General features: G+C 51.3%; 1 protein-coding gene across 8 annotated transcripts in view; it reads left to right on the forward strand.

Annotated features, from left to right (window-relative positions):
• The window catches only part of LOC140398101 (ubiquitin carboxyl-terminal hydrolase 2-like), a 328354-nt gene that overhangs the window by 291304 nt on the left and 13752 nt on the right, over window positions 1-23298 (forward strand). For all 8 annotated transcript variants that reach the window (XM_072486349.1, XM_072486348.1, XM_072486353.1 and 5 more), the window contains 8 exons: window positions 11938-11988; window positions 13773-13896; window positions 14319-14430; window positions 14623-14733; window positions 16099-16163; window positions 18513-18616; window positions 20087-20167; window positions 23008-23086. In XM_072486349.1, the coding sequence (XP_072342450.1) occupies window positions 11938-11988; window positions 13773-13896; window positions 14319-14430; window positions 14623-14733; window positions 16099-16163; window positions 18513-18616; window positions 20087-20167; window positions 23008-23086 (727 nt within the window). The remainder of the gene's footprint in view (window positions 1-11937; window positions 11989-13772; window positions 13897-14318; window positions 14431-14622; window positions 14734-16098; window positions 16164-18512; window positions 18617-20086; window positions 20168-23007; window positions 23087-23298) is intronic.

The raw sequence follows: 23298 nt of genomic DNA on the forward strand, positions 1-23298 counted from the left end.
CCATGGCGGAGGTGGAAGAGACTCCTTCCACTGCACATGCGCGGGAATGCAGTCAGCGGCCGCTAACGCTCCCGCGCATGCGCCGCCCGGAGATGTCATTTCCGCGCCAGCTGGCGGGGCACCAAAGGCCTTTTCTGCCAGCTGGCGGCGCGGGCCTAGCCCCTTAAGGTTGGGGCTCACCCCCCAAGATGCGGAGCATTCCGCACCTTTGGGGCGGCGCGATGCCCGACTGTTTACGCCGTTTTGAGCGCCAGTCGGCGGACATCGTGCCGATACCGGAGAATTTCACCCCGATATCAGATATTAGGTGGGATGATTTTAACCATTTTGGGGACTGATTTCTCGGCTCTCCTTTCTCTCTCTCAGCTGCTCCCAACAAATTGATCAGCTTCACCAACCGAAACTGTCAGTTCCAGGATGATCGCACAGCGAATACTAATGAGATTAGTATTCTCATTTCCGATATACCTGTGACCTGGGCTAATGATTTAAAAGGCCTGTCCACAAAAGATGGAAGTGATTGTGTTTGTTTAGGCCCTGGATCGGGGATGTGTTCTTCCTTCACCCATTCTTCACAGACAGATGCCTGGGTCGCCACCCCAGGTGAGCCCAGATGGTTCGGTAAAAGATTTGAACCTTGGACTTTGTCATTCCATCCTTACCCCACAATCTGAGACACAGGACCTCTGACTAAGTGTTCCCATCTCCATCCCAAATAAAGGGGTTGCATTTATATAGCGCCTTTTGTGACCTCTGGACATCCTAGTGAAATGTTTTTTTTAAAGTGTGCTCATTTGTTGTAACATTAGGAAGCACAGCAGCAGAGTTTTTACAAGAAGACCCAGAAACAGCAATGTGATCGTGAGCAAATAAGCACTTTTGATTGATGTTGATTGCTATTTATTTGAAAAGTGCTGTGGGATCTTGTGTATGGAGGGCTTTGGTTTAATATCTCATCTAAATTGAAGAGATTGTAAATGTGGGCAGTGTGTAGTCATTGGGGGTTGTAAATTGCGTTGCTGAATCTCCGTCATAGCCAATTTACACTCTTGTGTTCTATTTTAAAATTCTGCCTCCCACACTCCATGTTTAAAAGCTGAGAGTAAGTTGCCAGTTTTGGGAAATCGGCAGTGAAACGTAAACGTTGTATGACGCTGGCTGGTATGATGCCAGTTGTAGCTGATTACAACTGGGGACAGAATGAGCCACCAGTTAATGAAAATGCTGCAACGTCAGAGGCTCAGGCGTCATTTCAGCAGTCTGTCTGTCATCTTAGCAAAAGGAACAAAGCTATGTTGCTATTCTGAGAGGCTGCACTTGTCAGATTATCTCAGCGGCTACTCTCCTTGTCCAGGTTAGTTATCTGTCTCTCTCTGCAGAGAGGGATGGCTCTTAATAAAAACCCAGTAAAAGCTCCTCCTGGTTAAGAATGTGATTTTTGTCTGACTGCACAGATCCACATATTCAAACACAGGACTAAACCTGTGAATTCTCTTTCTGATTGGAGGACAGTGATGTTCTAGGGGTCACAAGTTAGTGTGATGTTTCAGCTCACACGTGACACTTTGCAAGTCCTCATTCTCAGTGTGAAAATCATTCATCAGCCCAAGAGACCAGTGACTTGGACAGAATCTGTAGTCTATCTGACTGGTCCCACATTTCCCTCAATCATCTATTTTCTCAAATATCTATCCAATTCAGCCCCAGATTGTTCCAATACTGTCTTGATTCTTCAACTGTACCGTTCTCCTCCCCCAATCCCCGAAAAAAATAGTTCAATATAAAACAAAACCAAAAGATGCTGAAATAAAAACTGAAAATTCTGCACCGACTCAGCAGGTTAGACACACCACCCCTCAAAGGGGCAATTTAGCGCGGCCAATCCAACTACCCTGCACATCTTTGTGTTGTGGGGGTGAGACCCACACAGATTCAGGGAGAATTTGCAAACTCCACAGTGTCCTGGGGCCGGGATCGAACCTGGGATCTCGGTGCCGTGAGGTAGCAGTGCTAACCACTGTGCTGCCTGAGAATAGCAGAGTTAATTGTTACAGAACCCTGGGCGGGATTCTCCGCTCCCGCGCCGAAGTTCCCACGCCGTCGAGGTTCACGCCGGCGCGAAATGGCCCCTATCCCGACCGATTCAGGGCCCGATAATGGGCTAGGAGCGGGCCTTGTGTACTTTTGTGTATCATTGTGTATTTACGCGCCTTGTCGCCCGCGTAAAGGCGGCGCCGCATACATGACGTGGCCGGCGCCGCATATCTGGCGTCACCCGCGCATGCGCGGTTGCCGTCCTCTCCGAGTCCGCCCCACAAGAAGATGTCTGACGGATCTTGCGGGGCTGCAGAAGAAAGGAGGTCCTCCTTCAGAGAGGACGGCCCGACGATCGGTGGGCACCAATCGCAGGCCAGACCCCATTTGAGGCACCCCCCCGGTGCAGGATCCCCCCTCCCCACAGGCCGGCCCCCCCAGCGTTCCTGCACTGTTCCCACCGGCTGAGACCAGGTGTGGACGGCGCCGGGGGGAACCCGCCGTTTTGGCCTGGCCGCTCGACCCATCCGGGCCTGAGAATAGCAGGGGTGCCGGAGAATCGCCATTTTGGGTGTCTCGGGCGATTCTCCGGCCTGCGCCGCGGGGATCTCGACGGGGCCGTTCTCGCCGCTTGGGAGAATCGCGGGAGGTCGTCGGACCGGCATCGCGGGAAAATTCGGCGACCCAGGCGATTCTCCCAGCCGGCGCGGGAGTGGAGAATCCCGCCCACTGACTATCCGTTTCTGTGCACCTTTTCTATGAATTTGTCCTTTAGAATGTGAATGTGGAATTCATTATAACGAGTGTCATGAGGGAGAACAGACTGAAGGATATGCTGATAGGGTGAGAAAGGAGAGTGGGAGGTGACACATTGGAGCATTACGATCAGTATGGACTTATTGGGTCATTGTGTATTTACAGATATGTTTCTACATTGGAAATAATAAAATTAACTTCCTTGCACAGTGGGACTTTTAGGATATTTCACTATTTCTCATGTCTATAAATAATATAGAGGAGTAACCGTGTAAAGTAATAACTTCAGCCTGAGTGGGAGAAATGGTGCTGCAGGGAAATTAATTGTGGGCTTTGTCGGAGTGTTGTTAAAGTTCACCGTGTGTGCAGGAGGCCCGGGTGGTGCTAGTGAATGTGTATGCTCCGAACTGGGACGATGCAGGGTTCATGAAGCGGATGTTGAGTAGGATTCCGGAACTGGAGTCATGCAGTTTGGTAATGGGGGGACGGGATTTGTTGCTCTTATTAGCCTTAGTTTTATTAGCTCTAATTCTGTCACCTTTGCTCACGAGTCGCCAGGTATCTTTCTGATACCGCCACGTGGTTCAAGTCCGAGTAATGATTAATAATGCAGCACACCGCTTAGTAAATGTTAAATGAACGATCATTTATTATATACAGCAATAAATACTTATACAATAATACTACCTCTAGATTATTACCTACCACTAAAGGCCAATACTTAACTTTGGTGATGGCCCACCAGGTCAGGGAAACGAATGGCTTATCGAATTGGGTCTGGCCTGCGGGATTCAAAAAGGCTGGTACGGGTCGATAGTCTGGAACACCTATCTGGTAGCGATCGCTGGAGTAATACTTGTTCTTTCGTCGAAGGGTCTCGAAGGTTGCTAGCAGGAAGAGAAGGGTCGATCTGAACTTGGCCCCTATCTTTATAGTTCCCAGGGGCTTCCCGCCTCTCGGGGCGGACCTTGACCCTGGTCCCAAGCGATTGGACTTGGTCCCAATCACTGGGTTCGATATGCTCCAATAATGGGGCGATTCCTTGATCGGGGGGTGGTCGTTCACCTTTCTTTGTCTCGGCCACTGCTGGCGCCGAGAGGTCTGGATCGGCTTTCAATTGCTAATTTGTTGCAATTGTTCCTGGGGATAGCCGATTAAACTGCCGATGTCTGGGTTGATGTGCTGCTAATGGTCGCAGGTATCGGTCTGGGCCGACTTCCCCAGAGCCGAATATGCTGTTCTGTCTGCAGCTGTCCGTTTGTGCCCTGTTGGCTGATTTTCCCATCAGCCTTTTCAGTTCGCCATTTTACATCGGGGTTTGGCCAAATTAATCGGGAATCAGCCATTTTAGGTGGCTACAGACTTTAACCCGGTCCTGGACCCGGCACTGGACCGGTCTAGGTCGAGATCGGGTAAGAGGCCAGCAGCAGCCAAGGTCCTGAGGGGGTTCATGGACCAGATAGGGGGAGTGGATCTGTGGAGATTTGCCAGGCCAAGGACGAAGGAGTTTTCCTTCTTCTCCCATGTACACAAGGCTTACTTGCGGATTGATTTTTTCGTGTTAAGTAGGGTGCTAATCCCGAGAGTGGAGGGGGTGGAGTATTCGGCCATTGCGATCTCGGACCATGCCCCGCACTGGGTGGAGCTGGGGGTGGGGGAGGAGAGAGGCCAACGCCCTCTGGAGAATGGACGTGGGACTGCTGGCGGATCCGGAGGTGCATCCAAAGCTATGTGGAGACCAATGATACGGTGAGTGTGGTCTGGGAGGTGCTGAAGGCAGTTGTCAGAGGGGAGCTAATTTCAGTCAGGGCCCACAGAGAGAAGAGGGATAGGATGGAGAGGGGGAGATTGTGGGGGAGATACTTAGGATGGACAGGAGGTATGCGGAATCCCCCGAGGAGGGGTTGTTGAAGGAGCGCCGGAGCCTGCAGGCGGAGTTTGATCTGCTAACCACGGGGAAGGCTGAGGCCCAGTTGAGGAAGGTACAGGGAGCGGTGTAGGGGTATGGGGAGAAGGCAAGTCGGATGCTGGTGCATCAGCTGCAGAAGAGAGAGGCGGCTAGGGAGATTGGGGGGATTAAAGATAGGGGGGGAACACAGTGCTGAGCTCGGCAAGGATTAACGAGGTCTTCAAGGACTTTTATAGCAAATTGTACGAGTCAGAACCCCCGGAGGGGGTGGGGGGGGGGGATGAGGCAGTTCCTGGACCAATTGAGGTTTCCACAGGTGGGGGAGGGGGTGAGTAGAGAGATTGGGGGCCCCGATAGAGATGGAGGAACTGGTTAAGGGGTTAGGGGGTATGCAGGCGGGCAAGGCCCCGGGATCGGATGGGTATCCCGTAGAGTTTTATTGGAAATTCTCGGAGCCGCTGGGTCCGCTGTTTTGAGGACTTTCCGTGAGGCTAAGGAAAGGTATCCCTTCCCCCGACGATGGCGCAGGCTCTGATCTCGCTTATCCTCAAGCGAGATAAGGACCCGCTGCAGTGCGGCTCCTATAGGCCGATTTCGCTACTTAATGTGGATGCCAAGCTCTTGGCCAAGATTTTGGCCACTAGGATTGAGGACTGTGTCCCGGGAGTGATCAATGAGGATCAGATGGGGTTCTGTGAAGGGCAGGCAGTGGAATACGAATGTGCAGAGGCTCCTGAATGTGATCATGATGCCCTCAGAAGGGAGGGATGCAGACGTCGGGTGGCGGCAATGGACGCGGAGAAAGCCTCCGATCGGGTGGAGTGGGAGTACCAGTGGGAAGTGTTCGGCAGATTTTGGGTTGGAGAGAAATTTTATAGGGTGGTATCAGGCCCGGTTAGCGAGTGTGTCAACGAACCGGCTGCGGTCGGGGTACTTTAGATTACATCGAGGGACGAGGCAGGGGTGCCCCCTGTCCCCCCTGCTGTTTGCCCTGGCAAACGAGCCGCTGGCCATGGCGTTGAGGGAGTCCAGAAACTGGAGAGGGTTGGTTCGGGGGGGGGGGGGGAGGGGAGGAGGGAGGAGGAGGGAGGGGAGCACCGTGTGTCGCTGTATGCGGATGACCTGCTCCTGTACATTGCAGATCCGTGGAGGGGATGGGGGAGTTCATGCAGATCCTTAGAGTTATTTCGGGAACTTTTCGGGGTATAAGCTGAATGTTGGGAAAAGTGAGCTTTTTGTGATCCATGCGAGGGGCCAGGAAAAGAGACTGGGAGAGCTGCCGCTTAAGATGGTGGAGAGGAGCTTTCGCTACTTGGGCATTCAGGTGGCTAAGAGCTGGGTTGCCCTGCACAAGCTCAATTTAGTACAGCTGGTGGGTCAGATGGAGGAAGACTTTAAGAGGTGGGGACATGCTGCCACTCTCCCTGGCGGGCAGGGTGGAGTCTGTAAAGATGACGGTCCTCCCCAGGTTCTTGTTCGTCTTCCAGTGCCTGCCCGTTCTCATCCCCAAGTCCCTTTTCAAGCGGGTAAAATGGATTATTACGGGATTTGTGTGGGCAAAAGGGACCCCCGCTTGCCAAGGGACTATTCTTGGAGCGCAGTCGGGGTGGGGGGGGGGTTTGGTGCTGCCGAACTTTTGCAGCTGTTACTGGGCAGCGAATATATCCATGATTCAGAAATGGGTAATGGAGGGAGAGGGGGCGGCGTGGAAATGGTTGGACGCGGCGTCTTGTAAAGATACTAGCTTGGGGGCACTGATAACGGCGGCAACGCTTCCGCCGATGCGGTATACCACGAGCCCGGTGGTGACGGCGACATTGAGGATCTGGGGGCAGTGGAGATGGCACAGGGGGAGGCAAGGGCTTCAGTCTGGGCCCCAATATGGAACAATCACAGGTTCGTTCCGGGTAGAATAGACGGCGGGATCCTAAGCTGGCACAGGGCGGGTTTCAAAAGGATGGGGGACTTGTTCATTGATGGGACTTTTGCGAGTCTGAGGGCGCTGGAGGAGAAATTTGGGCTACCCCCGGGGAACACCTTTAGGTACCTGCAGGTCCGGGCTTTCGTGAGGAAGCAGGTGGGGGAATTCCCGCTGCTGCCTGCCCGGAGGATACAGGGCAGGGTGGTCTTGGGCGTGTGAGTGGGGGATGGCAAGATATCGGAAATATATCCGGAGCTGCAGGAAGCGAGGGAGGCCTCGGCGGAGGAGCTGAAGGGCAAGTGGGAGGAGGAGCTGGGTGAGGGCCTGTGGGCAGACGCCCTGGGCAGGGTCAATTCCTCCTCATCTCGCGCCAGGCTCAGCCTGATCCAGTTTAAGGGCGCGTATGACAGAGGCGAGAATGAGGAAGTTCTTTGGGGTGGAGGACAGGAGTGTGAGGTGTTCAGGGAGCCCAGCAAACCATGTCCATGTGTTCTGGGCATGCCCGGCACCTACAGGATTTTGGAAAGGCTTCGCAAAGGCGATGTCTGGACACTCGGGTAAAACCGAGCGGGGGGATAGCGATATTTGGGGGTATCGGACGCTCCGGGAGTGCAGGAGTCGAAAGAGGCCGGAGTCCTGGCCTTTGCCTCCTTGGTAGCCCAGAGAAGGCTCTTGTTAATGTGGAGGGACGCGAACCCCCGAGTGTAGAGGCTTGGGTCAGTGACATGGCGGAGTTTCTCAGGTTGGAGAGGGGGGGGGGGGGGGGAGGTGGTGCGGGGGAGGTGGTGGGGGGGGGGGGGGGGGGGGAGGTGGTGGTGGTGGGGGAGGTGGTGGTGGTGGGGGGGAGGTGGTGGGGAGGGGGGGAGGGGGGGAGGTGGTGGGGGAGGGGGGAGGTGGTGGGGGAGGGGGGAGGGGGTGGGGGAGGGGGGAGGGGTCGCGGAGAGGGGGGAGGGGTCGCGGAGAGGGGGAGGTGGTGGGGGGAGGGGGGGAGGGGGTGGTGGGGGGGCGGAGGTGGTGGTGGGGGGAGGGGGGGAGGGGGTGGTGGGGGGCGGAGGTGGTGGTGGGGGGGAGGTGGTGGGGGAGGGGGGGAGGGGGTGGTGGGGGAGGGAGGTGGTGGTGGGGGTGGGGGGGGAGGTGGTGGTGGTGGGGGGGAGGTGGTGGTGGAGGGGGAGGTGGTGGGGGAGGGGGGAGGGGGTGGGGGAGGGGGGGAGGGGTCGCGGAGAGGGGGGAGTGTTGGGGAGGGGGAGGTGGGGGTGGTTTGGGCGGTGGATGGATTTAATTTGTAACGGGCAGATACCCCACCTTGTATTGTTAAATGGTTAAGTTGTTTTCTGTTTTATTGCCATGTTTTCTTTTTGTTTTTTTGTGGTGGTTTGTAAAGATTATTGAAAAAATTTTGAATAAAAACAGATTTTTTAAAAAAGTTCACCGTGTGGTGCTGAGTCTGTGGACATGGGAATTTTAGGCTGCTAGACATTCCAATGCTGTTGAATTGGTTCCTGCTGATAGGGCCTCCAGATTAATTCCAGGGTCCGAACACAACTCTCCCTCTGCCTGTTTGGTCAGCTTTGGGACACCAGTCTGCAATGTGTCCGGGACAGGGTCCCAGTGAAGTTAAAGAAAGTGTTGGTGCCAGCTAGGCTCAGGGGTACGGATCTCCGGATGCTGACCCTTACCTCTGGCCCAATGCTTGTAAACTGGATGAATGTACTCGGGAAGGTTTTTGAGAGAATTCCCGGGCAGAATCTTCAAAGCTGGGGATTGACAACCTTTGTGAGCAAAATGAGTTTTCAGACTGGGTTATTCTGGGTGACTAACTGTTTTAGCGAGTGCAGCCAGCAAGACCGACATTCGCTTCCGCACTGACTGAATGGATGCTGAGCCCACTGCTGAATTTTATCGGGGGCAGACGTCACTGATCTGAGTCTTTGATTGGGGGGCACCCCAGCTGCAGTTTGGGTTCCCCGCAAACCCCCCTTGTGCCAGTTTGCTGCACAGTGACCGTGGTCCGTGTGGAAATGGTTGAGGAGTGACCAATGTTGGTGGGGGAGATTGAAGCTGGATGCGGGCTGTGCGATCTCTGCTGAGGAAGTAATTTTTTTATTAATAAACAAACTTGGAGGGAAAAACAAATTCCAATTAAGGGGCAATTTAGCGTGGCCAATCCGCCTACCCTGCACATCCTTGGGTTGTGGGGGTGAGACCCACACAGACACGGGGAGAATGTGCAAACTCCACACGGACAGTGACCCGGGGCCGGGATCGAACCTGCGACCTTGGCGCCGTGAGACAGCCTCGCGGGCCCTCTGGCAACAGGCTTGAGGACTAGCAGAGTTATAAATGGAAAAGACTATTCAATGTCAAGTCTGAGTTAATTTGCACAGAGTGAAGTCTGCAGCATTGGTGCAACCAGTGATCAGCTGCTGCAATTTGTGTTGCAGTGAGGGGTCGGGGTGTGACAGCAAATTAGCTGCAATTGTGAAAGATGAATATGGTTTCAGAATTGCCCATGTGGGCCGTTGGGTATCCGGTATTTGCCTCAATAGTGAAGTTTGCAAAATCTGACCCTCCTAGAAAAGATTCCCCTGAGGACAGAGACACAGCTGACTGGAGCAGTTTTGGCATGAACTTTGCCGATTGGTAGCAATCTCGCTGGAGTTACACAGTCCTGTGTTTAAACCCAGTTTTTGAGCACAATAATCAAGGCAGGGAGACGAGTGCTGTACTGAGGGACTACTGCATCATTGGAGGTGCCATCTTCTGGATGAGATCATTAGCTAAATCCCTTTGTACCACCACAGGTGGGTATATAAGATCCCAGGGCGCCATTCAAATATGAGAAGGGGAGTTGTTCCCAGTGTTCTAGTCAATATTTATCCTCGACCAACATCAGAAAATCCGCCGACTTGGTCACTATCACCCGACTGTAAAAGTGTTTTCCCATTCCGACATGACAACGCTTCAACAGTACTTCATTCGCTGTACGGTATCACAATGGTGAGCATAGTTCCTTCACAGCTCCAAGGTCCCATGTTCGATTCCACTGTCACCTTCTCCCCTCCCTCAGTGACCGGAAAGATAGATTCATTTGTAGCTCACCCTTGCCAGCGATTAATTTGGTTGTGGGTCGATTTCCCACTCACAGCCGAGCACAAAGTCTAGACAGACACATAGCTGCCATACCGAGGGAGCGCTGCACTGGCAGAGGCACGGCCCGAGGGAGCGCTGCACTGGCAGAGGCGCTGCCATACCGAGGGAGCGCTGCACTGGCAGAGGCGCAGCCCGAGGGAGCGCTGCACTGGCAGAGGCGCAGCCCGAGGGAGCGCTGCACTGGCAGAGGCACTGCCCGAGGGAGCGCTGCACTGGCAGAGGCACAGCCCGAGGGAGCGCTGCACTGGCAGAGGCACAGCCCGAGGGAGCGCTGCACTGGCAGAGGCACTGCCCGAGGGAGCGCTGCACTGGCAGAGGCACTGCCCGAGGGAGCGCTGCACTGGCAGAGGCTCAGCCCGAGGGAGCGCTGCACTGGCAGAGGCGCAGCCCGAGGGAGCGCTGCACTGGCAGAGGCACTGCCCGAGGGAACGCTGCACTGGCAGAGGCACTGCCCGAGGGAGCGCTGCACTGGCAGAGGCACGGCCCGAGGGAGCGCTGCACTGGCAGAGGCACAGCCCGAGGGAGCGCTGCACTGGCAGAGGCACAGCCCGAGGGAGCGCTGCACTGGCAGAGGCACAGCCCGAGGGAGCGCTGCACTGGCAGAGGCGCTGCCCGAGGGAGCGCTGCACTGGCAGAGGCGCTGCCCGAGGGAGCGCTGCACTGGCAGAGGCGCTGCCATACCGAGGGAGCGCTGCACTGGCAGAGGAGCGGCCCGAGGGAGCGCTGCACTGCCAGAGGAGCGCGCCAAGGGAGCGCTGCACTGGCAGAGGCACGGCCCAAGGGAGCGCTGCACTGGCAGAGGCGCAGCCCGAGGGAGCGCTGCACTGGCAGAGGAGCGGCCCGAGGGAGCGCTGCACTGGCAGAGGCGCTGCCCGAGGGAGCGCTGCACTGGCAGAGGCGCTGCCCGAGGGAGCGCTGCACTGGCAGAGGCACGGCCCGAGGGAGCGCTGCACTGGCAGAGGCGCTGCCCGAGGGAGCGCTGCACTGGCAGAGGCGCAGCCCGAGGGAGCGCTGCACTGGCAGAGGCGCTGCCATACCGAGGGAGCGCTGCACTGGCAGAGGCACGGCCCGAGGGAGCGCTGCACTGGCAGAGGCGCGGCCCAAGGGAGCGCTGCACTGGCAGAGGCGCTGCCATACCGAGGGAGCGCTGCACTCGCAGAGGAGCGGCCCGAGGGAGCGCTGCACTGCCAGAGGAGCGGCCCGAGGGAGCGCTGCACTGGCAGAGGCACGGCCCGAGGGAGCGCTGCACTGGCAGAGGCGCAGCCCGAGGGAGCGCTGCACTGGCAGAGGAGCTGCCTGAGGGAGCGCTGCACTGCCAGAGGAGCGGCCCGAGGGAGCGCTGCACTGCCAGAGGAGCGGCCCGAGGGAGCGCTGCACTGGCAGAGGCGCAGCCCGAGGGAGCGCTGCACTGGCAGAGGCGCGGCCCGAGGGAGCGCTGCACTGGCAGAGGCGGAACCCGAGGGAGCGCTGCACTGGCAGAGGAGCTGCCTGAGGGAGTGCTGCACTGGCAGAGGCGCAGTTTTTCAGATGATGCAATGCACTGAGGCTCTATTTACCCCCTCGATTGGAAATCTAAGATCCAATGGCAGACTGAATAAAGAGTTCTTGATCAGCATTCTTCTCTCAACGCCACAAGAAACTGATAACTGGACATTTGTCTAATTGTTATCAGTTGGTTACAAAAAACCCAAAATAATTTGACTTTAGATGTAATCTGTGTGATGCAGTATTGTTCAGTGATGTGATCGCTTATAAATGCAAATCGCTCACAGTGGGATTACTGCATCGTGATATCCGGTGTAGATTTATCCATGATCAAATGTTTCATGGATGAGATACTAGAATCTGTGCAATTTGTACCCTGGGTAGAGCGGTATGTTTGTTGGTGGTGGGGTGGGGGGGGGGAGGGGGGGGGGAAATGTGCAGCACTGTCGGGTTACTGAGTCTCCATGTCAGGACATGTTTAATTGGAGTTCCCTTTGTTATGTGACTAGAAGTGAGAACATTGAGTGCTGGGATTAGGAGCATTGCTAATGTTTACTCCGCTGAGTTTGAAGTTACTTGTTCCACATTTCTAGCTAATTCAAGGCCGAAACCCACTCCAACTGGGAAACTATTATATCTGAAACTTTAAAACTCCAATTTAATCTTTGTTCTTTTTTTTCAGAATTCTAAAAGCAGCCAGGGCCTTGTGGGACTTCGGAATCTGGGCAACACAGTGAGTTTCATTTTTCAGTCGACACGATTACAGTACTTCCATTGTGGATAATCTCCAGAAATTGGCATTTATTTAAGAATGTGTTTTGCAGGTGATTTGTTTGGGTTTAAAGGGGCTTCATGTCTAATGAGGTTGGATGGTGTTAGGGTTATGGTGGGGTACGGCAGTGTCATCTTGGGTCAGGCAAACTAATGACTAACTGCCCTTACTTACCCAAATAGGCAGTATAGGGGCTGGTTTAGCTCACTGGGCTAAATCGCTGGCTTTTAAATCAGACCAAGGCAGGCCAGCAGCACGGTTCGATTCCCGTAACAGCCTCTCCGAACAGGCGCCGGAATGTGGCGACTAGGGGCTTTTCACAGTAACTTCATTGAAGCCTACTCGTGACAATAAGCGATTTTCATTTCAATTCAGTCTGTGTTGTAGGACTATTCCACTGCGGAGCCATCACATCCCAGCAGAGTCTTGTTCTGAACCAAAATCCGCACCTGTTCACCAGCCAGGGTTACTGAAGCAGGAGTTCTGGATGGGTTCTCCCCTCGCATTGCCCTGGACTTGAGAATTTTCCTGAGGTGCACTATTCAGCTGACACAATGGGGAGCATATTTATCAGTTGACAGATTTAGGGAGTGTGAATCTGGTGAAATGTGGGGAAGCAGAGCTCATTGTGTCAGAAACTGATGGGTGGTTTTGAGTATTCACATAGCAGTGTTATCCAAGTGTTATCAGTTTGACGAGGATGCAATGGAAGTACAGATGGCGTGTAACTCAACCTCAAAACACCGTGTGTTGGTTAAACACCAACTGTGTTGTGGGAATGGTGGCGTGGGACTTACAAACATGCACCTGTACTCGAGACATCTGTCTTTACATCTGTTTTATAAACAAACTGAGGTGTGAACTCTGTTAGCCCGAGCTGCTTTTTAACAAGGCTCCTAAAAAAAGCAACTCCCCCGAGGCAGGTTAGCTGCCCTCTGCTGGAAGTATTGGGGATGGCGACAGAAAGTAGACCATCAGGCAGCTGGCATTGTCTTTGGGAACAAATCCACAGGAACTGTTACTCCTTCAGGCTCATGTAACCCAGCCAAGGAACCTGTTCGCTATCAGTCTGGAATTCCGAGCCGGAGGTCGTCCACTGCTCGGACCTTCTGACCCGAGATAAGAATTCTACCCAAGTTACAGGCTGACTCCGTAGAATTGGAGGTGAAAGATGGGTGATGAGAAAGCAGAATGGTCTGCGAGAGGGATGAATGTGTTCCCATATCCTGGAATTTGCTGGAGCCCAGTTTTGTTTTCCTGTTCTGCCTCCTTCAGTGGGGTTGCAGCACTCGATAAAATAAATAAATAAATAGAAACATCTTTATTGTCACAAGTAGGCTTACATTAAGACTGAAATGAAGTTACTGTGAAAAGCCCCGAGATGCCACACTCTGGCACCTGTTTGGGGAGGCTGGCACGGGAATTGAACCCGTGCTGCTGACCTTGTTCTGCATCACAAACCAGTTGCCTAGCCCACTGAGCTAAACCAGCCCCATAACTGCAGACCTTGACCTCTGTTGCTGTCTGAAGGAACTAGGCTGGTTTTTACGATTGCCAGTCTGAGTGGAAGCTGCCTGCCCATGGCAGTGCCCATGGCAGTGCCCAGAGAGCATTGTTTATTCTGGGTGGAAGCACTGGTTTTGTTCATCCCCTCCTAACAGTCTTGTGTGAATTCACCTGCTCCCCTCCCCTCCCTTTTGTTTGTGCAGTCATTAATGTTCCTTTTTTGTGTTTTTTTGATGCAGTGTTTCATGAACTCAATGCTGCAATGTTTGAGCAACACTCGAGAGCTACGAGATTATTGTATTCAGAACACGTATCGGCGAGAACTCCACAACCGTAGCCGTACCAACACTGCGCTCATGGAGGGTAAGCGCTCCCAATGTATTGACCAAGGGCAATGGAGAGGCCAATAAATCTCTATCCACTAAGCCAGCACCACACCCCCCATCCCACCCCCAATTTCTTCAAAGTGGAGCAAAATATTTTGCAGTTTTGAGCGCAGCTGCTGAAGTCTCCAAAACATCACCAAATGGTCGGCACAACATCGTGGGCCGAAGGGCCCGTACTGTGCTGCACTGTCTATGTTCTAAATAATATTATCGCCAAATGTCAGCAATTGATCTCCGTCACCATGGGCATCATTACAGAAGCAATGTAATTGATCATTTGCTGAATGACGTCCTCTGGTGCTAAATTATACCATGATGATGCTTAAAATAATTTGAGTATTCATCAACCTGCACTGACCAATTCCACTAAAACTCATCAGTTTTTATTTTCTCCTGTAGAATTTGCAAAGCTTCTCCAGTCTCTGTGGACATCCTCCAGCAATGACCCGATCAGTCCCTCCGAGTTCAAAACACAAATCCAGAAATATGCCCCGCGATTTGTGGGCTACAAGTAAGTGACATCTGACATATAACCAGTAGTCCGGCCGAAACCTGATGTCATGGTCCATCACCAAGAGAGATATCTGGGAATGAGTCATTTCCCTGTATTGGAGCTCCCCTCAATCCCTCATGGTGATGATAGTTGTGATATAAACACAGGTTTATTTGTTCTTCCTAACCTGAAATCATTTTGCTCACTCAGTCAACAGGACGCCCAGGAGTTTCTCCGTTTCTTGCTTGATGGGCTTCACAATGAAGTGAACAGAGTCTCGGTGCGTTCCAAGGCTACGGTGGAGGACCTAGACCACCTTTGGTAAGTGGCAATAATTACCAATGTGACCTGTCTGTTGGAACTGTCTATGTGCAGATTACGTCTAGTAGTTTGTTTTGAGCCAGTTCACAATCTTTATTATTTCAGTTTAATTTTGGGGAGAGGGGCATGTGGCCCCTGAGGGATCGAGTTTCTTAGAATTTGCAACACAGAAACTGATCACTTGGCCACACAAACCTGTTCCCATTCCTCTTTCATCTCAACACATCCATTCCATTCTCCCTCATGAGATTGTCTAACTTCCCCTGAAATGCATGTATGCTTTCTGCCGCTACCATTCCTCACGCTAGCGAGCTGTGAGAAATTGACATTTCTGCCTTAGAACATAGAACATACAGTGCAGAAGGAGGCCATTTGGCCCATCCAGTCTGCACCAACCCATGTAAGCCCTCACTTTCACCCTAACCCCGTAACCCAATAACCACTCCAAACCTTTTGGTCACTAAGGGCAATTTATCATGGCCAATCCACCTAACCTGCACGTCTTTGGACTGTGGCAGGAAACCAGAGCACCCGGAGGAAACCCACGCAGACACGGGGAGAACGTGCAGACTCCACACAGACAGTGACCCAGCGGATAATCGAACCTGGGACCCTGGCGCTGTGAAGCCACAGTGCTATCCACTTGTGCTGCCCATATTCTTGCAAATATAACTTAAAGTAACTCTCCTTTGTTTTTAGTTACTTTCCCAATTTATAATAATCTTTATTATTGTCACAAGCAGGCTTACATTGACACTGCAATGAAATTACTATGAAAAGCCCCCGGTCGCCTTACTCTGGCGCCTGTTCGGGTACACAGAGGGAGAATCCAGAACGTCCAATTCACCTAACAGCACTTCTTTCGGAATTTGTGGGAGGAAACCGGAGCACCCGGAGGAAACCCACGCAGACACGGGGAAAATGTGCAGACTCCGCACAGACAGTGACCCAAGCCGGGAATCGAACCTGGGACCCTGGAGCTGTGAAACAACAGTGCTAACCACTTTAGCCGACCCTCTGTCCAGATATTGTCCAGCCACATTTTAGAGTCAGCTTTTGGAGTGATTAAACTGCTGATTGAGATGAGTACAGTGTTGCTGTGCTCCTCGTTCCCCTGATATTGTAGCTAAGGTCTATTAGTGTGTTGTGTTATCGATTCGTGGAACAGCGGTGATCCCCGAATCTAACTCTCACCCAGACACTGCTCCCAGTTCAGTTGTGCAGGTCATTGTTAATGTGACTAAAGTGTGTTTTTTAAATTCAGTGTGAAGATGTTTTTCTAATTACTTAGGAAAATGTAATAAAGGTGATGTGTGTGGTGTCAGATTTGGGCAATGCCGTTTACATTTTCCTCTTCACCTCTAGTGATGATGAAAAGGGGAGAAGAATGTGGAAGAAATACCTGGAGAGAGAGGACAGTCGGATTGTAGGTGAGTGCAGCACATTCAGGTTTTCACATTAGCATAACCAGGTATGTTTGGCATTAAGAACATGCAGAGACAATATAAAATAAGGGTAAATTCTAAAAGGATGCAGGAGCAGACGGACCTGGATGTGGATGTGCAGTTAATAAAGCAGATAGCTGCTACCATACAGTGAATGGTAGAACCCTCAAGAGTATTGACAGTCAGAGAGATCTAGGAGTACAGGTCCACAGGTCATTGAAAGGGGCAACACAGGTGGAGAAGGTGGTCAAGAAAGCATATGGCATGCTTGCCTTCATTGGCCGGGGCATTGAGTATCAAAATTGGCAAGTCATGTTGCAGCTGTATAGAACCTTAGTTAGACCACACTTGGAGTGTAGTGTTCAATTCTGGTCGCCACACTACCAGAAGGATGTGGAGGCTTTAGAGAGGGTGCAGAAGAGATTTACCAGAATGTTGCCTGGTATGGAGGGTATTAGCTATGAGGAGCGGTTGAATAAACTCGGTTTGTTCTCACTGGAACGACGGAGGTTAAGGGGAGACCTGATAGAGGTCTACAAAATTATTAGGGGCATAGACAGAGTGAATAGTCTGAGACTTTTCCCCAGGGTAGAGGGGTCAATTACTAGGGGGCATAGGTTTAAGGTGCGAGGGGCAGTGTTTAGAGTAGATGTACGAGGCAAGTTTTTTTTACACAGAGGGTAGTGGGTGCCTGGAACTCGCTGCCGGAGGAGGTGGTGGAAGCAGGGACGATAGTGACGTTTAAGGGGCATCTTGACAAATACATGAATAGGATGGGAACAGAGGGATACGGACCCAGGAAGTGTAGAAGATTTTAGTTTAGACGGGCAGCATGGTCGGCATGGGCTTGGAGGGCCGAAGGGCCTGTTCCTGTGCTGTACTTTTCTTTGTTCTTTGTTCTTTTATAGCATTCTGGCTTTGTTAATAGCCTCTTTATTAACAGAGGCCGCTAATATTCAGAAGTTGTCTGACCAAAGGAACATCCTTTACCTGTAGCTCTTCGTGCAGGAAACAGCCCTGGTGCCTTCATTAGACAGAGTACCAGAGCAAGAAGGTTATTCTGAACTTCTACAGACACTAGTGAGACCTCGGCTGGAATATTGTGCACGGTTCTGGGCTCCACACTATAGGAAGGATGTGAACACATTGGTGAGAGTTCAGGAGGGGTTTATAAGAATGGCTCCAGAGATGAGAAACTTCAGTGATGAGGACAGATTGGAGAGGCTGGGACTGTTCCCCTCGGAGAGAAGAAGGTTGAGAGGAGATTTGATAGAGATGTTCAAAATCATGAGGTGGCTGGACAGAGTAGACGAGGAGAAACTTTCTGCTCGTAAAAGGATCAAGAGCGAGAGGACACAAGTGATTTGTAAAAGAAGCTGATGTGATGGGAGAGTAGTTTGGGTCTGGAATGGTGGTGGAGGCAGGTTCAATCGAGGCATTAGATGACTTGTTGAACAGAAACAGCGTGTTTGAGTATGGGGCATAGACAGGAGAATGGCACTGAGTCCTGAGACGGGATGGGCCGAATGGCCTCATTCTGCGCCATAACAATTGTGTGTGTGAGATCAGGGGCGGGATTCCCCGGGCCCCGCCGGGTCGGAGAATCGCTGGGAGGCGGCGTGAATCCCGCCCCCGCCGACCGCCGAATTCTCCGTCACCGAAAATTCGGCGGGGGTGGGAATCCGCGCTGGTCGGCGGGCCCCCCGGGCGATTCTCCGGCCCGCGATGGGCCGAAGTCCCGCTGCTGTCATGCCAGTTCCGCCGGCGTGAATCAAACCACCTACCTTCCCGGCGGGACTGGCGGCGCGGCCGGGGTCCGGGCGGGGGGGGGGAGCGCGGGGCGATCTGGCCCCGGGGGGTGCCCACACGGTGGCGTGGCCCGCGATCGGGGCCCACCGATCCGCGGGCGGGCCTGTGCCGTGGCGGCACTCTTTTCCTTCCGCCTCGGCCACAGCCTTCGCGATGGCCGATGCGGAAATGACCCCCTCCCCCTGTGCATGCGCGGGGATGATGTCAGCAGCCGCTGATGCTCCCACGCATGCACGGACGTCCGCCGGCCGGCGGAGTCCCTTCGGCCCCGGTTGGCATGGCGCCAAAGGCCTTTCCCGCCGGCTGGCGCCGTCTAGTCCCTCAAGGTGAGGGCTTGGCCCCTAAAGATGCGGAGAAATCCGCACCCTTGGGGCGGCCCGACGCCGGAGTGGTTCCCGCCATTCCATCCCGCCGGGACCACCCGCCCACAATTGTGAATTTAAGGAATATTCCGAAGAAAAATACCTAATTTCTTTTTTTCTTTTGTTTACATCAGTAACAACTTGGCTAATTTCTATTTTTCAGATCATTTTGTGGGCCAGTTGAAAAGTTCCCTCACCTGCAGCGAGTGTGGCTACTGCTCCACAGTGTTTGACCCCTTCTGGGACCTGTCACTACCCATCTCAAAGGTGAGAAAACTCGAGTTCCAGCTGGGATTTTCTGGTCCCTGTGACAAGCTATTCAAATCTCCGTTGACTCCAGCAGGACTGAGTGATCCCAAGCCCTTGACTGCTGCTGCGTTTCTGAGTGTAGCTTTTATAGGATTCACAACAGATTCACATCTGGGTGGGTGCCAAATGTGAAATGTTGTCCACCAGAGGATGCAGGCTATAGCACCTGAGAAGCAGCAGAGATATTTACTGTTCACCAGGTTGCTAATATTCAGATGCTGCCTGACCACAAGAATGTCTTTTACCTGTAGCTATTCTCTCAGGAAACCGCCTTGGTGCCTTCATTAGACACAGTCACACTTTTGGAAAGAGAAGTGAAATACTGGGATTAGCAGTTAGAACAACCTCAGCATCTGCTTTTCTATTCATCCTCAATGTGGAATGTATCGTCTATTTGATAAAGTTGGCTTGCTCAGTCTCTTCCGAATCCGACGTGTTGGATTTGAGTCACATATAATGCCAGACTGGGTAAAGACAGCAGGTTCCGGTCCTAAAGTGAACCAGCTGTGCTTTCATTAACAGTGCCCAGACCCATGCCCATTTGTTACTGAGACCAGAGCTCTCAAGCTGGCCTGGTGGCACGTGAACTTGCCTTGCTCTGCATTATTAGTTATCATCTCTAGCTTACTATTGCAATAACATAAACACCGTTCCACTGTACCCTTTACTGTGTTACGTTTATTGGGTCCTCCAGGATAAATTGTTTGCTGTCTAACTCTGGGAGAGGGTAAGAATATCTGCAAAGGGCAGTGGCTGTATCTGAAAACCTTGCATGGTGTGGAAAATTAATCTTGGGTTTCTGTCACAGTTGACAGGCACTGTCATCCTAATTAGGGTGACAGATTAACAATAGCAGGTCTGGCAACATCTGGAGAGAGAGAAGCAGAGCGAATGTTTCGTGTTGAGGACCTTGTCGAGGACCTTGCTGTTTCTGAGCTGGAATGTTAACTTTGTTCTCTCCACATGAGCTGCAGTCATCTTGGCTATTTGTTTTTATTTCCAGTTTCCAGCATCCAGAGTATTTTGCTTTTGTTGATAGATTAAGTCTTGTTTGGAGCTTGGATTGGATTGGATTTGTTTATTGTCACGTGTACCGAGGTACAGTGAAAAGTATTTTTCCACCATAAGTATTGGTGGAAAGTCTTTGGCCGAGGATGGCAGAACTCCCAAATCTTTAGCAATAAAGAGAACTTTATTAATTATTGTGAATAATTAGGTTCTTTTAACACCGTATTGCCAGCTGCTGTTCGTAGCCAAGAGTCTTTTGGATAAGTTCAATTGAAATTGGGGAAGGAGCTGTAGGTGCAAAGGTCACTTGGACCTTACCCCTCCATTTCCAACTTGATCACAAAATCAGTTTCTAGTGTTTTAACTCTGCCAATGTTCAGTTTTCAGAAAATGTTCTGATTTCTGTTGTTCCTTTTGCAGAAAGGTTATGGTGAAGTTTCACTGATGGACTGCATAAGACTGTTCACCAAAGAGGATGTTCTGGACGGAGATGAAAAGCCGGTGAGTTGACCTGTTCTCTTGCGATGGTCACTCTGTTTTGTCTCTGGGTGGCCTTGTGTGGAAGGTTCCTGAGGTTGATTTGTTAGTAACCGAAGCAGTGGCAGTTAGAAAAATTCATTCTCTGTACAGAGTCGACATTGGTAAGGCTGACATTTATTACCTATTCCAAGTTTGTCTGAGAAGACTGGTGGGCACTTTCTTTAACTGCTGCATTCTGTGACGTGAAGGTGCGCCCATGGTGTTGGTGGGTGGGGTGAGGGGTCACGGCAAAGGGTGAGGTCCATATTTTGGGGGGGCAGAGGCACAAAGAAACACGATTCCTGAGAAGCGGAATCAACAGTTCAGGTCCTATTTCAACTCTGACTAAAAAGTAGAAATGGGAGATGAACACGGAATATGAAAATGGTTTCTTTCCACAGCCATGACGATCAGCATTAATCCCAGGGAGGCAGAGTCTTTGGATATTTTTAATGCAGAGGTAAATAGATGCTGGAAACGGAAGGGGGTGAAAGGCTCTTGAAGGCAGACAGGGATGTGGAAGCGAGGTTGCAATCCGATCAGCCATGATTATATTCAGTGGCAGAGCCGTTCGAACGGCCGAGTGACCTACTTTGGCTCCTAATTTTCATGGACTTAATTTCCAATGAGGATGATTTAATGCCCAGTATCTGCTCGTGCAGCCAGTTTGGAACTCCTCCAGAACTTGGGGATGGTGAAACTTTCAATCACTGAATGGAAGATTATTTTAAAATTTAAATTTAGGGTACTCCCAGGAGCTGCTTTAGTGGTTTTGGCTCCTTCTTTGGTTACAAGTTGAACTTTGACAAGAGTGAATATAACCCGGTCAACCCCCTGGGGGAGGAGAGCCCTACTGGGGATGTTACCTTTTCACATTTCCAAGGCTAGCTTTCATTATCTGGGTGTCCGGGTGGCATACCCCCTACCCCTACCCTAACCCCACCCCTACTCCTAACCCTAACCCTACCCAATTTATTGTCTTATTATTGGGCAGCCAATGTCCAGATGATATTGTTGTGGTTTAGTGAACTGGGTTCCATGTGGCGGCAAACGGGAGCGAGCTCCTCCACAGCTTCTCGCCTTCACGCAATAGTTGCTGCATCATTGCCTTTCTCTCCAGTGACATTTTCCCTGAATTCCGTGGTGGTCTGCGCCCAGAGAATTTGGAAGTAGTTCAGGCAACATTTGCAGCTCTGTTCCCCCTCTTCGCTAGCCCCCATCTGCAACAACCACCTTTTCCTGCCAGGAGGTTTGGACTCTAAGTCATGGGAGGGGAGGGAGAGGTTTGGACACCTGTTTGTGCAGGGGCAGTTTGCCAGTTTTAAGGGGTTGGAGAAGGTTATGTTCACCATTCGAGGGTGGTTGCAGGGGTTTTACCCATTCGCTTCATTGTTCAAGGAGCTTGTCAGCTGTTAGGGGGTTTAGTTTAGTTTTTGTGTTAAAGTTAATATGTGTTTTTGCATTTTGGTCTCTTCTATTGTGCATTTTTGTGTGGTTATTTCAGGTGATTTTGTTTAATAAACATCAGCGGAAGAGTGACCAACAATCCTTTCCTTGATGATTTCTGTTAAGGCACTTGGGAATGTCAGTGACCAACAGAAACCAGGATTAGTTTTCAAACTCCCTTTGGACATTCCAGCTGTTTTAACAAAATGTCACCCAGCAGTATCATGTAATTTTGGATCAAAATCCTAAAACTCGCTCCCTAACAGCAGTGTGTGTGCACCAGCAACAGTGGCTCAACATCACCTTCTCAAGTGCAGTTTGCGATGCCAATGGATGCTGGCCTTGACATTGATGTTTGTATCTCGAGAACAAACTGTCTGTGATCCGAGTCATCAGTACTGGCGTCCTTGAGAAATGTTCTCTTCCTCCATGTTGTTCAATGTGTAGTTTGTATTCATGGATCCTACTCGTTCCCCTCCTTTGACTAGGAGAATGACTTTGGCTGAACTCTCACCACCTGCTCATGCACTGGGCTGATTTGAAGTATGTCTATATTTTACCCTGGAGCGTCACAGCCAGGTCTAGAACATAGAACATCGAACATTACAGCGCAGTACAGGCCCTTCGGCCCTCGATGTTGCGCCGACCTGTGAACCCACTCTAAAGCCCATCTACACTATTCCCTTATCGTCCAAATGTCTATCCAATGACATATAATCCTCTTCTTCTCCAGTGCCGTTATGAGCATAAGTCATAGAGCAACAACTAGTTGTAACTTTCACTAATTTGCCTCTGCTTTGTCCACAGTTTCCCAAAAGCTCTCCTCGCTGGCAAATTAGTGAACTCTTAATGTAATGAACGCGAAATCATAGTCCAGGCTTGTATTTCAGTGTGTATAGAAGGGAAAGGATGATCTAATTGCGATGTATAAAATGTTATACAGTTTGAGCGAAACATTTCCTCTGTTGTGAGGATCAAGGATGACTAAAATTTGAGCCAGAACTTGCAGGGGTGCGTATGGAAGTACTGCTTCACACAGTCGTGGAAACTTGCATATATCTCTGCCCAGAATGTTGTGGTGCCAGGGGCCATTGAGGTCTTCTAGACTCCAATCACTAGATGTTTGTTGAGTGCATCAAGGAAATGGAGCTCCAATAGGTAAATGGAGTTGAAGCACAGGTCGGCTATCAAATTAAATAGAAGATGCTCAATGGACTGAATGGCCGCCTTCTTTACCCACTGTCCATAAATCAGCACAGACTAGGTTTTGAATTCCAGCTCCTGCCTTTCTTTAACTAAAGATAAATTGATTTCCTGGGGAGTGGGGTATAGGCTCCTTTTTTACTGCCTCTAACTTTGCACATTTTGTGTTCCAGACCTGCTACAGATGCAAATTTCGAAGGAAATGTACCAAGAAATTCACAATCCAGAAATTCCCAAAGATTCTTGTGTTGCGTATCCTTCAGATAAATCACTTCTAACCAGATTGTGTGTGTTTTCTGTCACTCAATCCTTCTCATTGCATTGATGTTCAGCAGGTTTATTTCACATGACCAGATGTTGTGATCTGCTGGATTTGAGGGGATTTGGGATGTGCGTAACAGTGAGCTGGACCAATGTTCATTTCATCTCGTGGAACTTTAGTTCCAGTCTAGACTGAATTAGAC

Source organism: Scyliorhinus torazame, chromosome 21 (assembly GCF_047496885.1).
Source record: "Scyliorhinus torazame isolate Kashiwa2021f chromosome 21, sScyTor2.1, whole genome shotgun sequence".
Taxonomy (NCBI): Eukaryota; Metazoa; Chordata; class Chondrichthyes; order Carcharhiniformes; family Scyliorhinidae; genus Scyliorhinus; species Scyliorhinus torazame.